Source organism: Larimichthys crocea, chromosome XXIII (assembly GCF_000972845.2).
Source record: "Larimichthys crocea isolate SSNF chromosome XXIII, L_crocea_2.0, whole genome shotgun sequence".
NCBI classification, from domain to species: domain Eukaryota; kingdom Metazoa; phylum Chordata; class Actinopteri; family Sciaenidae; genus Larimichthys; species Larimichthys crocea.
Genome location: NC_040033.1, coordinates 6,846,676 through 6,861,737, shown reverse-complemented (window position 1 = coordinate 6,861,737; position 15,062 = coordinate 6,846,676). Strand labels below are relative to the sequence as shown.

Genomic DNA, 15,062 nt, shown 5'->3' with positions numbered 1-15,062 from the left:
CAGTCAAAGTCAGCCCCCTTGTTGGCTGGCTATAGTGGCTACAGGTCATAAGTCGCGCACTCTTCATAAAAGTGACACTAAAAACTCAAAGTACTCTTCAAATAAAGTTTCTCCAAACGTGTTTGTTATTTTAGGTAGTTATTATCACGATAATCCATGTCCAAGTGTCCATTTCCCCGGATCAGATGGGTTTTATTTGTTATTTGCCACTATAAACAACTCTGACCACCTTAAGCTTTTATTTTGGTACTTCCAGTTACCAGCATTTGAATTTGTTGAATTAGTTAAATATTTAGTTATACCCGAAACATTTAGATTTAACATTTAGATTTAGATTTAACATTTAGATTTAACATTTTGATTTTACATTTGGATTTAGATTTAACATTTAACATTTGGATTTAAATATTTAAAATATCTCTAAGTTGATTGTTGTAAATGTGCAAAAAAGTGACTCTCAAAAATTCACACCAGTTTTTTAAACATTGTTTGAAGCTGAATGTGACAAAATGTTGCTGTTATTTTCAGCGTGAGCCACTTTACAAATGGCACCCCATAGATAAGTCCTCCTTTCTCCTTCAATAAACATTTCAACATAAGACATCTTGGGCAGGTAATAGTGACTTTTTTACGTATAAATTAATCAGTTATTTCCTACGTAAAAGTTTCCAAAGACACTACCTACAACACCGCTGTGGGAAGTTATAAAGTCACTGAGTTCAAGTATTGAAATCACGTCACATAATAATCATCGGTAAACAGCAGGACCTACTTGGCTCTTACTGCCCGAGAAGGAGGCTGCTTTCCCAGGGGAAGAAGTGAGCCTTTTCTCTGACTTTTCTCCTTTTTTTTGCAGAACAGACTGAAGTCAGACTCAGACGTGGAAGCTGCTTTATGAAATAAACCTTTTTGTGTTTGTTTTTCCCTCAGGGAGGTTTAGTGTCTTTAGTCTGGCAACCTACATCAGCTGCAGTCTGGGGAGGGGGGAGACTGCCCTCCAATGTTTTGAATTTGAGCTGCAGTGTCAAATCTTACATATTGTACCTTTAAGTGAAGATTTAATTGGATTCTATCCTAAATAAGGTACAAAAATTTAATGGAAAACTCATCACATGCAGAAGACAAGCTTTGAGAAATGAGAGTGAGCGTGCATAGTGAGGAATTCAGTAACAGTAAGTAATAAGTACAGACAAAAGAATGTACACTTTCTCTCCACTGTCTAGCCTCATTGTCGAAGTCTCTTCTTCACATACAGAGCAGCTTTATGTTTGTGGTTAGGAAAGCAGGAAACCCATTCTGATCATTACTATGGTAACCAAGGTTTTGGGGGGAGGTTGTGCTACTATGCATGCTGATTGGCTGCAACTGGGATACTTAATGGCACTGAGCCGCCGTTATTGTCAGTGTTGTAGGCAAGACTACCTAAACCAGGACCAAGTCAAGACCAAGACCAGACAGTAAGTAGCCTACTTAGGTAGCTAACATGTAACTAATATTTGGATACATTACTGTGCAAGAATGCATGGAGTCACTGCAGTTTATTGTCAAATCTGTTCTGCTGACATGAAGTTTATAATCGGTGCATGAGACTTATTGTGGGTATAAACTGATAAAATTCAATTTAAAAAATCACAAATGAAATGGCAAACCAATTCACAAAACATGTTTTAATTGTCTAAGATGGACACCACATGCTTTCTATTTGTTTTGTTTTTGTTGTAGAAACATGAGCAGGAACTACGTGTCCAAAAACGATGAGCTCCGCAGGGGAGACTACCTGATGTCCAACAATGGACAGTGGAAGGCTGTTTTCGAGGTGAATAACTGATATATTGATAACTGATATATACTAATATATATTTCTACTCTCTGGGCAAATTATCAGTATGCATGATGAGTGCTGCTCGTGTAAAAGTACATGCAAGAGAACAGTCTGATAACTTTTTTTGCCTGCAGGATGATGGCAACCTTGTTATCTATGGCTGGAAGCCTGTGTGGACTTCAGAGACCAATGGATCAGACGCTATCCGCCTGTGCATGCAGGCAGACTGCAACCTGGTCATGTACAGCCAGTGTGACTCACCCAGATGGCAGACAAACTCTGCCAAGCCCAAATGTAATATGTGCCGTCTTCAGCTGACTGATGATGGCAAACTTGTGCTGTACAGGGAATGTGATGAGATTTGGAGCTCTGCTTCCTCCAAAGGTATGAAATAATGAATTTGAAATTAATTGTTTGTGTAAGTCATCTTATCAGCTTGACTTACCAGTAAACCTGATTGGAAGCAGCTGTGAGCTATGATTAGACTAAAATATGTCTCTGCATCTCAGCTCCTTGTACAACTCTTCACTTAAAACTGTGCTTACTATTTGATTGGTATTGGACTGAATTAACCAGCTGAGAATAAAGTTTAATACACAAACAATGTTTTTTTTCCTGTGTTCATTATCAAACAACCAGAATGTAACTCCAAGTGAGTTTAAAAACTTTAACTGAATTGTTTTATCATGCATGGTACCAAGGAGGAGCTTGAGTTAGTCGAAAGGAAAGAAATGATTGCAACTTCAACAAGGCACCACAAGATGTCACACTAATCCTTGTACTTTGTACAACCTGGAAAATCAATTAATATACTCTAAACAAAATAAGGGCTTCAGGGAACATTAATAAGGAGTGAACCAAACCCAACCCCGGGACAACATGAATATACTGTTGGAATTGTTGCTCACACATGTTTTCACATCTGCTTTGATCTTCAACTTTCACCCTCAGGGGTTTGATTTCCTGCTTTCCTAAACACGAACATAAAGCTGCTCTGTATCTGAAGAAAAGACTTCGACAGTGAGGCCAGTGGAGAGACAAGTGCGTGCACATTCTTTTGTTTGTACTTGTTACTCTATTCCTCACTATGCATATCCGCCCCATTGCAAACACGCTCACTCTCATTTCTCAAAGCTTGCCTTCTGCATGTGATGAGATCTCCATTTCATTTTTGTACCTTTTTTGTAATATGTCTTCATACTAACAAATACATAAGGCAAATACAAATATACCTAGAATTGGTGTCACTGGCTCACACAGGTCGATATCTAATTGCCATGCCGCAAACACTATAACCACAGAATCAAAAATACAGAAATATATATTCAAATTACATAAAATCAAGTGCAAACAGTGCAGCACTCAGGAGAGAAATAGAATAGTTATGTTTTTATTACTTTAGTTTAGTTTAATAAAAACATAAGTTAGTAGTTTATTACCTTATTACAAAAGACTCATTGTCCACCATGTTTCTACAGTAGCCTAGAACGGACAAACTAAAAAAACCTACATGTTTCGTGTAGTTTCTCCTTCACACTATGAAGGAGAGGATGAAGTGAGATGAACTGAAGCCAACTAAACTAAACTAAAGTTTTTAACTTGAGCAAACCAACTCACAAAACATGTTTTAATTGTCTAAGATGGATACCACATGCTTTCTGTTTGTTTTGTTTTTGTTGTAGAAACATGAGCAGGAACGTCCAGAAACGATGAGATCCGCAGGGGAGACTACCTGATGTCTAACAATGGACAGTGGAAGGCTGTTTTCCAGGTGAAGAACTGATATACTGATATTATATTTCAGATCTCTGGGCAAATTATCAGTATGCATGATGAGTGCTGCTCGTGTAAAAGTACATGCAAGAGAACAGTCGAATAACTTTTTTTCTGCCTGCAGGATGATGGCAACTTTGTTATCTATGGCTGGAAGCCTGTTTGGGCTTCAGAGACCAATGGATCAGACGCTGTCCGCCTGTGCATGCAGGAAGACTGCAACCTGGTCATGTACAACCATTGTGACACACCCAGATGGAACACAAACTCTGCCAAGCCCAAATGTAATATGTGCCGTCTTCAGCTGACTGATGATGGCAAACTTGTGCTGTACAGGGAATGTGATGAGATTTGGAGCTCTGCTGACTCCAAAGGCATGAAATAATGAATTTGAAATTAATTGTTTGTGTAAGTCATCTTATCAGCTTGACTTACCAGTAAACCTGATTGGAATCAGCTGTGAGCTATGATAAGACTGAAAATATGTCTCTGCATCTCAGCTCCTTGTACAACTCTTCACTTAAAACTGTGCTTACTATTTGATTGGTATTGGACTGAATTAACCAGCTGAGAATAAAGTTTAATATACAAACAATGTTTTTTTCCTGTGTTCATTATCAAACAACCAGAATGTAACTCCAAGTGAGTTTAAAAACTTTAACTGAATTGTTTTATCATGCATGGTACCAAGGAGGAGCTTGAGTTAGTCGAAAGGAAAGAAATGATTGCAACTTCAACAAGACACCACAAGATGTTACACTAATCCTTGTACTTTGTACAACCTGGAAAACCAATTAATATACTCTAAACAAAATAAGGGCTTCAGGGAGCATTAATAAGGAGTGAACCAAACCCAACCCCGGGACAACATGAATATACTGTTGGAATTGTTGCTCACACATGTTTTCACATCTGCTTTTATCTTCAACTTTCACCCTCAGGGGTTTGATTTCCTGCTTTCCTAAACACGAACATAAAGCTGCTCTGTATCTGAAGAAAAGATTTCGACAGTGAGGCCAGTGGAGAGACAAGTGTGTGCACATTCTTTTGTCTGTACTTGTTACTCTATTCCTCACTATGCATATCCGCCCCATTGCAAACACGCTCACTCTCATTTCTCAAAGCTTGCCTTCTGCATGTGATGAGATCTCCATTTCATTTTTGTACATTTTTTAAAATATGTCTTCATACTAACAAATACATAAGGCAAATACAAATATATCTAGAATTGGTGTCACTGGCTCACACAGGTCGATATCTAATTGCCATGCCGCAAACACTATAACCACAGAATCAAAAATACAGAAATATATATTCAAATTACATAAAATCAAGTGCAAACAGTGCAGCACTCAGGAGAGAAATAGAATAGTTATGTTTTTATTACTTTAGTTTAGTTTAATAAAAACATAAGTTAGTAGTTTATTACCTTATTACAAAAGACTCATTGTCCACCATGTTTCTACAGTAGCCTAGAACGGACAAACTAAAAAAACCTACATGTTTCGTGTAGTTTCTCCTTCACACTATGAAGGAGAGGATGAAGTGAGATGAACTGAAGCCAACTAAACTAAACTAAAGTTTTTAACTTGAGCAAACCAACTCACAAAACATGTTTTAATTGTCTAAGATGGATACCACATGCTTTCTGTTTGTTTTGTTTTTGTTGTAGAAACATGAGCAGGAACGTCCAGACACGATGAGCTCCGCAGGGGAGACTACCTGATGTCCAACAATGGACAGTGGAAGGCTATTTTCCAGGTGAAGAACTGATATTATATTTTTGCTCTCTGGGAAAATTATCAGTATGCATGATGAGTGCTGCTCGTGTAAAAGTGCATGCAAGAGAATAGTCGAATAACTTTTTTTCTGCCTGCAGGATGATGGCAACTTTGTTATCTATGGCTGGAAGCCTACGTGGGCTTCGGACACCTGGGGATCAGACATGATCCGCCTGTGCATGCAGGCAGACTGCAACCTGGTCATGTACAGCCAGTGTGACACAGCCGAATGGCACACAAACTCTGCCAAGCCCAGCTGTAACATGTGCCGTCTTCAGCTGACTGATGATGGCAACCTTGTGCTGTACAAGGACTCTAAAGAGATTTGAAACTCTGGCTCCACCTCTTCATGCATGAAACAATGCTTTTGAAATTCATTGTTTGTGTAAGTCATCTTTGATTATCAGCTTGACTTAACAGTAAACCAGCTTGTTATATAAACTGGAATCAAATAATAAACATCAATGCATGCATTGATGTTTCTTCTCGTTGTAGTGAGCTTTGATTAGACTAAAATATGTCTCTGCATCTCAGCTCTTTGTGCAAAACTAATTAGACTCTGAACAAAATAAGGGCTTCAGGGAACATTATGTAATGACATAGGAGACTTGAACCAAACCCAGTCCCTGGAGAACATGAATATATTGTTGGAATTGTTGCTCACACATGTTTTCACTTCTTCTTTGATTTTCAAGTTTCACCATCAGGGGTTTGATTTCCTGCTTTCCTAAACACGAACATAGAGCTGCTCTGTATCTCAAGAAGAGACTTCGACAATGAGGCCAGTCAGTGGAGAGACAGTGTACATTCTTTTGTCTGTACTTGTTACTGAATTCCTCACTATGCACGCTCACTCTCATTTCTCAAAGCTTGTCTTCTGCATGTGATGAGATTTCCATTTATTTTAACCTTATTTAGGACAGAATCCAATTAAATCTTCACTTAGAGGTACAATATGTAAGATTTGACACCGCAGCTCAAATTCAAAACATTGGAGGGCAGTCTCCCCCCTCCCCAGACTGCAGCTGACGCAGGTTGCCAGACTAAAGACACTAAACCTCCATGAGGGCAAAACGAGCACAAAAAGGTTTATTTCATAAAGCAGCGAGTCTGACTTCAGTCTGTGCTGCATTGATTTTCAAGTTTCACCATCAGGAGTTTGGTTTTGCGAAATATTTGATAATGTGGGTCTTCGTTGGAATAATCAAGTCAGAAATATATACCCATGTTCCCCTAATGCTCCATCCTGATAGTGTGAAACAGAAAAGACACACGAGATGAACTTGGGTAGGAAGAAATGTTCTGTGCATTTAGTTTACCTGCCGTTTAAAAAATTTAATTACCTCCATTCACCAGAGTTGGTGTGCAACATTAAATCTAAATGTTAAATCTAAATGTTTCGGGTGAAACTAAATATTTAACTAATATACAAATTCAAATGCTGGTAACCGGAAGTACCAAAATAAAAGCTTGAGGAGGTCAGAGTGTGTTTATAGTGGCAAATAACAAATAAAACCCATCTTATCTGGGGAAATGGACTCTTCGACATGAAGATTTAGATTTAACATTAAGATTTTACATTTAGATTTTATATTTATATTTAGATTTAACATTTAGATTTAACATTTAACATTTGGATTTAAATAATTAAAATATCTCTAAGTTGAAAAATATTGTTGTAAATGTGCAAAAAAGTGACTCTCAAAAATTCACACCAGTTTTTTAAACATTGTTTGAAGCTAAATGAGACAAAATGTTGCTGTTATTTTCAGCATGAGCCACTTTACAGAAGGCACCCCATAGATAAGTCCTCCTTTCTCCTTCAATAAACATTTCAGCATAAGACATCTTGGGCAGGTAATGGTGACTTTTTCATGTATAAATTAATCAGTTAAACTCACTGAGTTCAAGTATTGAAATCACGTCACATAATCATCAACAGCAGGACCTATTTGGCTCTTACTGCCCGAGAAGGAGGCTGCTTTCCCAGGGGAAGAAGTGAGCCTTTTCTCTGACTTTTCTCCTTTTTTTGCAGCACAGACTGAAGTCAGACTCAGACGTTGAAGCTGCTTTATGAAATAAACCTTTTTGTGTTTGTTTTGCCCTCATGGAGGTTCAGTGTCTTTAGTCTGGCAACCTGCGTCAGCTGCAGTCTGGGGAGGGGAGAGACTGCCCTCCAGTGTTTTGAATTTGAGCTGCGGTGTCAAATCTTACATATTGTACCTTTAAGTGAAGACTTAATTGGATTCTGTGCTAAATAAGGTACAAAAATTTAATGGAAATCTCATCACATGCAGAAAGCAAGATTTGAGAAATAAGAGTGAGCGTGCATAGTGAGGAATTCAGTAACAAGTACAGACAAAAGAATGTGCACTTTCTCTCCACTGATTGGCATCATTGTCAAAGTCTCTTCTTCACATACAGAGCAGCTTTATGTTCGTGTTTAGGAAAGCAGGAAACCCATTCTGATCATTACTATGGTAACCAAGGTTTTGGGGGGAGGTTGTGCTACTATGCATGCTGATTGGCTGCAACTCGAATACTTAATGGCCCTGAGCCGCTGTTATTGTCAGTGTTGTAGGCAAGACCACCTAAACCGAGACCAAGCCAAGACCAAGACCAGACAGTAAGTAGCCTACTTACATGTACAAATATTAATTACATGTAGCTAACATGTAACTAATATTTGCCAACTCTCTTTGGGTGAGACGTGGTCTCATCCCTCTCAGTCAGCGTACTGAAGGATGCTGTGTGTTTTCTTCTGATGCTGTTTTGCAGATGAACTCTTTGTGGTTAAGAAGATCAAATTTTGTCCATGGCCTGCCTCCCCCAAAGAAAATGTACATTTTTAACATTAAATGCATCACTCTGGTGCACTTTGAGAACAAAATTGAGAGGCTGGATCTATGAAAAAATTTGTGCTTTTGTAAACAAATTAGTTTCATCATAAACACACTGGTTGTAAAGGTATAAATGGCTATGACATGGCAAAAAAGTCATACATTTTAAAATATAAATTACTATGCATACTACTGCTTGGCAGCTTGCAGTCTGCCTAGGGTGACACGTTCAAGGCTGTAAGTGTTCCATACTTTTAAACAGATGGATACATCACTGTGCAAGAATGCATGGAGTCACTGTTTACTGTCAAATCTGTTCTGCCGACATGAAGTTTAAAGTAATATATACTTATAATATACTTATTGTGGGTATAAACTGACCTAAAGTTCAATTCAATTTAAAAAATCACAGATGAAATGGCAAACCAACTAACAAGATGGATACCACATGCTTTCTGTTTGTTTTGTTTTTGTTGTAGAAACATGAGCAGGAACTACGTGTCCAAAAATGATGAGCTCCGCAGGGGAGACTACCTGATTTCCAACAATGGACAGTGGAAGGCTGTTTTTGAGGTGAATAACTGATATATTGATAACTGATATATACTAATATATATTTCTACTCTCTGGGCAAATTACCAGTATGCATGATGAGTGCTGCTCGTGTAAAAGTACATGCAAGAGAACAGTCAAGTAACTTTTTTTCTGCCTGCAGGATGATGGCAACTTTGTTATCTATGGCTGGAAGCCTATGTGGACTTCAGAGACCGATGGATCAGACGCTATCCGCCTGTGCATGCAGGCAGACTGCAACCTGGTCATGTACAGCCAGTGTGACTCACCTAGATGGCACACAAACTCTGCCAAGCCCAAGTGTAATATGTGCCGTCTTCAGCTGACTGATGATGGCAAACTTGTGCTGTACAGGGAATGTGATGAGATTTGGAGCTCTGCTTCCTCCAAAGGCATGAAATAATGAATTTGAAATTAATGGTTTGTCTAGGTCATCTTCGAATATCAGCTTGACTTACCAGTAAACCTGATTGGAATCAAATAATAAATAAAAATGCATGCATTGATTTTTCTTCTTGTTGTAGTGAGCTATGATTAGACTGAAAATATGTCTCTGCATCTCAGCTCCTTGTACAACTCTTCACTTAAAACTGTGCTTACTACTTGATTGGTATTGGACTGAATTAACCAGCTGAGAATAAAGTTTAATACACAAACAATGTTTTTGCCTGTGTTCATTATAAAACAACCAGAATGTAACTCCAAGTGAGTTTAAAAACTGTAACTGAATTGTTTTATCATGCATGGTACCAAGGAGGAACTTGAGCTAGTCGAAAGGGAAGAAATGATTGCAACTTCAACAAGGCACCACAAGATGTCACACTAATCCTCCTGTTGTATCTGTTTCCACTCATGCCTCATGAATTTACATGAAACATCTGCATATTAACAAAGTGCAAAATATTAAATTATGCTTCCCTCCATACTCAACTTCTGGTAGGAGAATATCTTAAATTATTTTAATTTCTGATTTGAATGCAGCATCAGTGTTCATTGTTCTCAATATTGTACAGTTCACATAATCTAAATTATGTTGTCATCTCTTAGTGTGAAAGATTCAAAATGTATCTTCAGTCAAGATTCTGATGCCTTGTGTGCATAACTCCTCATTACAAAGGTGAATGCACATTTGAGAGTTCAGTGGTTACACAGCTTTAGGTACTGGTCTACAGAGTGATATGTTCAGACGAACCATCCTTCACTATATTCTCAACAAGTTTGTGTAGGTAAGTCCTCCATTCTCCTCAGCCAAGATTCAATAAACCTTTCAACATAAGACTTCTTGGACTCCTGTGCACTATCTCCACTGACTGCTGATGAACAAACTTCGCCACAACAACCGTTAGAAGCAGTCAGCAAAAGCAGAGTGCCATGGCGGAGCCTCACCCTCCCTGGGTGAAACACTTCCTTGAACGTGGTATCTCACCTACCACTCCTGCTAGGGAGGTCACTTCAGAACACAGCCCAGTGGCTAACGGTACCCACAAGGCACAATTCCCCTTGCATTAGAGGCCTCACGCACTGTGCTGCTGCACGGCAACAATGCCACTTTTATTACATGTAGGCTCAGACAGTGTGTGAGTTCACTGTGGCTAAGATAAATTAAAAATCTACATGCCTTGATGTTGTCATTCTTTGTATACTCTGCCTATTAATTGTGTTTAAGCTCAATAAACAGAAAATGTTTGAACAGAATTTTGTCTGGGACAAACATAGAAGTCTCTACAGATAGAGGACAGCTTCTTCAGAATCAAGTGGCATCATGTTATGACAAGCGTATTAAGAAGTCTTCTGTTCTCCTTTGCCAAAGCTTCAATAAACCTTTCAGCATAAGAAAAATATTGAAACAATATTTGCATATCAGCAAATGTTTTGACACATCATAGCAGGAAAATGAAAGGTGTGTTATTAATTGATATCATCCTTAGGGTGAGGTCCGGCTTTGTCTTTGCCTGTTTTGTGCAGTTATTTATAAAAAACAAAATAAATCCTTTGTCTGTATATATGACTTATGATCCAGATTATAACAGTAAATCAATCATTGAAATCGTGTTAACAGATGATTACATCACACTACATTTGATATAGATTCCTTTCTTATATCCATTGCACACATCGCAGCTTCTTCAGAACAACATTTGCATATCGGCATATTTGTACGGCAAATATTTTGACACTCACAGGTGTATTATTGACTTTAGGGGACGGTCATGCTACTGTGCATGCTGATTGGTTGCAATTGGGATTCTTAATGACACTGAGTCGTTGTCAGTGTTTTAGACAAGACTACCTAACCGAGACCAAGTCAGGACCAAGGCAGTGCGAGACCAAGTCAAGACCAAGACCAGACAGTAAGTAGCATACTTAGGTATCTAACATGTAACTAATATTTGCCAGATCTCTTTGGGTGAAGCGTGGTCCTATCCCTGTCTTTTCTTTTGATGCTGTTCTGCAGATGAACTCTTTGTGGTTTAGAAGTCAAATTTTATTACAGAAGGTTTGGGGTCCATGGCCTGCCTCCACCAAAGAAAATGTACATTTTAACATTAAATGTCTCACTTTGGTGCACTTTGAGAACAAAATTGAGAGGCTCGATCTATGAAAAAATTTGTGCTTTTGTAAACAAATAGTTTTATCATAAACACACTGGTTGTAAAGGTATAAATGGCTATGACATTAAAATATAAATTACTATGCATACTACTGCTTGGCAGCTTGCAGTCTGCCTGGGGTGACACGTTCAAGGCTGTAAGTGTTCCATACTTTTAAACAGATGGATACATTACTGTGCAAGAATGCATGGAGTCACTGCAGTTTACTGTCAAATCTGTTCTGCTGTCATGAAGTTTATAATCGGTGCATGAGACTTATTGTGGGTATAAACTGATGTAAAAGAAAAAAGTTCAGTTCAATTAAAAAAAATCACAAATGAAATGGCAAACCAATTCACGAAACATGTTTTCATTGTCTAAGATGGACACGTCATGCTTTCTTCTTGTTGTAGAAACATGAGCAGGAACTTCTTGTCCAAAAATGATGAGCTCCGCAGGGGAGACTACCTGATGTCCAACAATGGACAGTGGAAGGCTGTTTTCCAGGTGAATAACTGATATTATATTTCGGATCTCTGGGCAAATTATCAGTATGCATGATGAGTGCTGCTTGTGTAAAAGTGCATGCAAGAGAACAGTCGAATAACTTTTTTTCTGCTTGCAGGATGATGCCAACTTTGTTATCTATGGCTGGAAGCCTGTGTGGGCTTCAGAGACCAATGGATCAGACGCTATCCGCCTGTGCATGCAGGACGACTGCAACCTGGTCATGTACAACCAGTCTGACAAACCAGGATGGCACACAAACTCTGCCAAGCCCAGCTGTAATATGTGCCGTCTTCAGCTAACTGATGATGGCAAACTTGTGCTGTACAAGGAATGTGAAGAGATTTGGAACTCCAAACCGTAAAAGAATGAATTTGAAATTAATTGTTTGTGTAAGTCATCTTCGATTATCAGCTTGACTTACCAGTAAACCTGCTTGGAATCAAATAATAAATAACAATGCATGCATTGATTTTTCTTTCTGACTAAAATATGTCTCTGCATCTCAGCTCTTTGAACAACTCTTCACTTAAAACTGTGCTTACTACTTGATTGGTATTGGGTTGAATTAACCAGCTGAGAATAAAGTCTAATACACAAACAATGTTTTTGCCTGTGTTCATTATAAAACAACCAGAATGTAACTCCAAGTGAGTTTAAAAACTGTAACTGAATTGTTTTATCATGCATGGTACCAAGGAGGAGCTTGAGTTAGTCGAAAGAAAAGAAATGATTGCAACTTCAACAAGACACCACAAGATGTCACACTAATCCTACTGTTGTTTCCACCTTATATGAATTTAACTGATTTAAATATCAGCATCAGTGTTTATTGTTCTCCATATTGTACCAGACACATAATCTAAATTATGTTGTCATCACTTAGTGTGTCTGCTTCAGCCAATGTTCTGATACCGCTTACTTAATTCCACTTGGAGGATGATTACTATAACAGATGATGACCCACTGGATTAAAGTCTTTGAAATTATTGCACCACAGTAAATATAAAAGTTAGAAAAGTAAACTTCTTGTTTCTCAGTGTGCACAGTTGATCTATTTAAGTGTGTCATCAAAGAAGGCTGCTCAAAATTAATATCATTTTTTTTTTAATTAGTTATTTTCTTTCTCAACAGATGTTTACTTGCTGCATGATTGTTTTCTTATAATGGTGGTATAATAATATAATAATCAGTGTTTATACGTGTATATACATATACCTAGATGATATATCTTCCCATTTATATATCGTACATCACATAACAGGTACCTAAGTTTAAGATTTGTTTTTGTGGTTACTGTGTGTTGTTGGAGCTGTTTGTGTTCATGTTGAGAAAAATAACCTTTTCTTTTTAAATTTATAGATTTATAGACATCAAAGCAAATTCATTGTGTGTGAAAAACTCACTTGGGTGTAATTGTTGTGATTATGGCAATACAGAAAAACATGACCAATCAATCATTGGTATTAGATCTATTATTCATAATAAAGAACTCATATCTGAGAAGACTAAACATGGAATCTTTTCATAATGATGATACATTCAGAGCCGTGTTGTGCCAGTTTGTACCTAAACTGTACTTGGAAAAGGGGAAGTAGTTCTTTTGATGATGACTATTCATTATCATGTTGGTGCTGTCCCTCCCCTCTCTTTTGCTGCCATTCCTGAAACACCATTTTGTTCCCCAGACGTGTCTGGTCGAGACAGCGCCTATTGTCTGCTCTGCTCCCCGTGCCAAGATGAAATCTCATTAACAGTTCTGTGATTATAACTGAACTGTTTAACCGGTGAATGTGTGTGTGTGAATGAGGAGCCATAAAACAAAGACTTAAAGCATGCTGGTGATTGAGCAGAGTGTGTGAAATAGAGCATAAATAAAAATATTCATTTTTTTTATAACAAACAAGCCATCAAATGCAAATATTATGTAATAAGTTACTTATGTATAAGTAAATTCTGTGAATGGTGCTCCGACATAATGACTTGTATTACAGCTTTTGCTCCAGAGGTATTTTCAAATCAAAACCACTAGATGGCAAACAAGGTTTATACTAAAACAAGTTCTCATGAAGTAATTTAAACCTCTGCGTGATACTTGGAAATACAGACTGAGTACCGTATTCTTTCTGGATTGTGCTCAAAAGGATACACACTACAGACATACAGGCAATGCTGTTGCATGTTTTAGGGGCAGTTTGGGAGCTACGGTCAATGACAATAGCTCTTTCAGGAAAATGACTTAAAGTAGAAACAGTTAAAGTCTAAGAAAATATGTGTTCTGAGTTTGTCAGACCAAAGAAGAAAGCATTATTAACCACCCAGCCAAATTTGAATGATGAAGTTTATGAAATTAGGTGTCAAAATCGGGTAAAAATGAGCAGTATTCTCAGCTCAAGGATTGTGGGTACGTGTCTGCCATGGTCCTTGAGCTTTAAAATTGCTTTAACACAGCTGAAACGTGTCACATGAGTTCATCAAGTGACATGACTAACTTTGAAACACTCTGAGTGAGATGAATTAATCTCTATCTCTCTGCGAGGGGTGGAGGGGTATGCTCATGTGGCCTCAGCGTGTCATCGGGCCATCCTTTAAGGACCGCCCACAAAATCTTGGACTGAAAACTGGTGAAAAACTGTTCAAACCTCTAACTCGTTTCAGTAAGGGTCCTTCATAGACAGAGCAGGGCCACGCCAAATATTGTAGCCATTTCATGAACTAACATTGCCTCCATAGGTAACTTCCGTAACTTTTCTACTATAAAAAATTGTTTTAAATAATTCTGATGCTACATTCACATGTAATCAGGTCAACAGTGTCTCTGCCATTCCCACTCTGCACCCTGTTCGTCTGTTCTCACACCTTGTAACTTGTGTTAATATCATGTTGCTTTGATATTGACAAAGAAAAAAACATCAGACCTTCCATCAGTGCCAAATCTTGCCTTCTGCGTCTTGAACTAATCATTTTGTATTATCCTATATAGTGTATTTTCTAATAGTTCATGGCAGTTTGATTAAACACGATTTTATTTATGAATACAGGACATGTGAGCACAGTGTAAACTAAGAAAAAATTGACGGTTAGCTCAGTACGTAGTGTGTGCACCTCATGTACAAAGGCAGCAGCCCAGGGTTTGATTCCTGAGCCGTATCTGTCAAGTAAAGCTAAAGAAAAT

At 38.0% G+C, this 15,062-nt stretch overlaps 3 protein-coding genes across 6 annotated transcripts; all 3 read left to right on the top strand.

The window, feature by feature from the left end:
• Positions 1–1,338: 1,338 nt before the first annotated feature.
• LOC113744045 (mannose-specific lectin) lies at positions 1,339–2,426 on the top strand. The gene is made up of 3 exons (XM_027274152.1): positions 1,339–1,457; positions 1,723–1,816; positions 1,957–2,426. Exons 1-3 carry the CDS (start codon positions 1,345–1,347, stop codon positions 2,215–2,217), a joined length of 468 nt encoding a protein of 155 aa, XP_027129953.1. The 5' UTR covers positions 1,339–1,344; the 3' UTR covers positions 2,218–2,426.
• A 32-nt stretch (positions 2,427–2,458) lies between these two features.
• LOC104939804 (mannose-specific lectin) lies at positions 2,459–5,712 on the top strand. Of its 2 annotated transcripts, none has more exons than XM_027274157.1 (3): positions 2,459–2,863; positions 5,268–5,356; positions 5,475–5,712. In XM_027274157.1, exons 2-3 carry the CDS (start codon positions 5,321–5,323, stop codon positions 5,703–5,705), a joined length of 267 nt encoding a protein of 88 aa, XP_027129958.1. In that variant the 5' UTR covers positions 2,459–2,863; positions 5,268–5,320; the 3' UTR covers positions 5,706–5,712. The 2 variants fall into 2 exon arrangements, with proteins under 2 accessions (XP_027129958.1, XP_027129957.1); XM_027274156.1 differs by lacking the exon at positions 2,459–2,863 and adding an exon at positions 4,554–4,626.
• A 2,139-nt stretch (positions 5,713–7,851) lies between these two features.
• Positions 7,852–12,491, top strand: LOC109141116 (mannose-specific lectin). 3 transcript variants are annotated; one of them, XM_027274154.1, is made up of 3 exons: positions 7,852–8,002; positions 11,794–11,887; positions 12,006–12,491. In XM_027274154.1, exons 1-3 carry the CDS (start codon positions 7,854–7,856, stop codon positions 12,249–12,251), a joined length of 489 nt encoding a protein of 162 aa, XP_027129955.1. In that variant the 5' UTR covers positions 7,852–7,853; the 3' UTR covers positions 12,252–12,491. The 3 variants fall into 3 exon arrangements, with proteins under 3 accessions (XP_027129955.1, XP_027129954.1, XP_027129956.1); XM_027274153.1 differs by lacking the exons at positions 11,794–11,887; positions 12,006–12,491 and adding exons at positions 8,696–8,789; positions 8,932–9,440 and having other exon boundaries at positions 7,866–8,002; XM_027274155.1 differs by lacking the exon at positions 7,852–8,002 and adding an exon at positions 11,059–11,140.
• Positions 12,492–15,062: the final 2,571 nt, after the last annotated feature.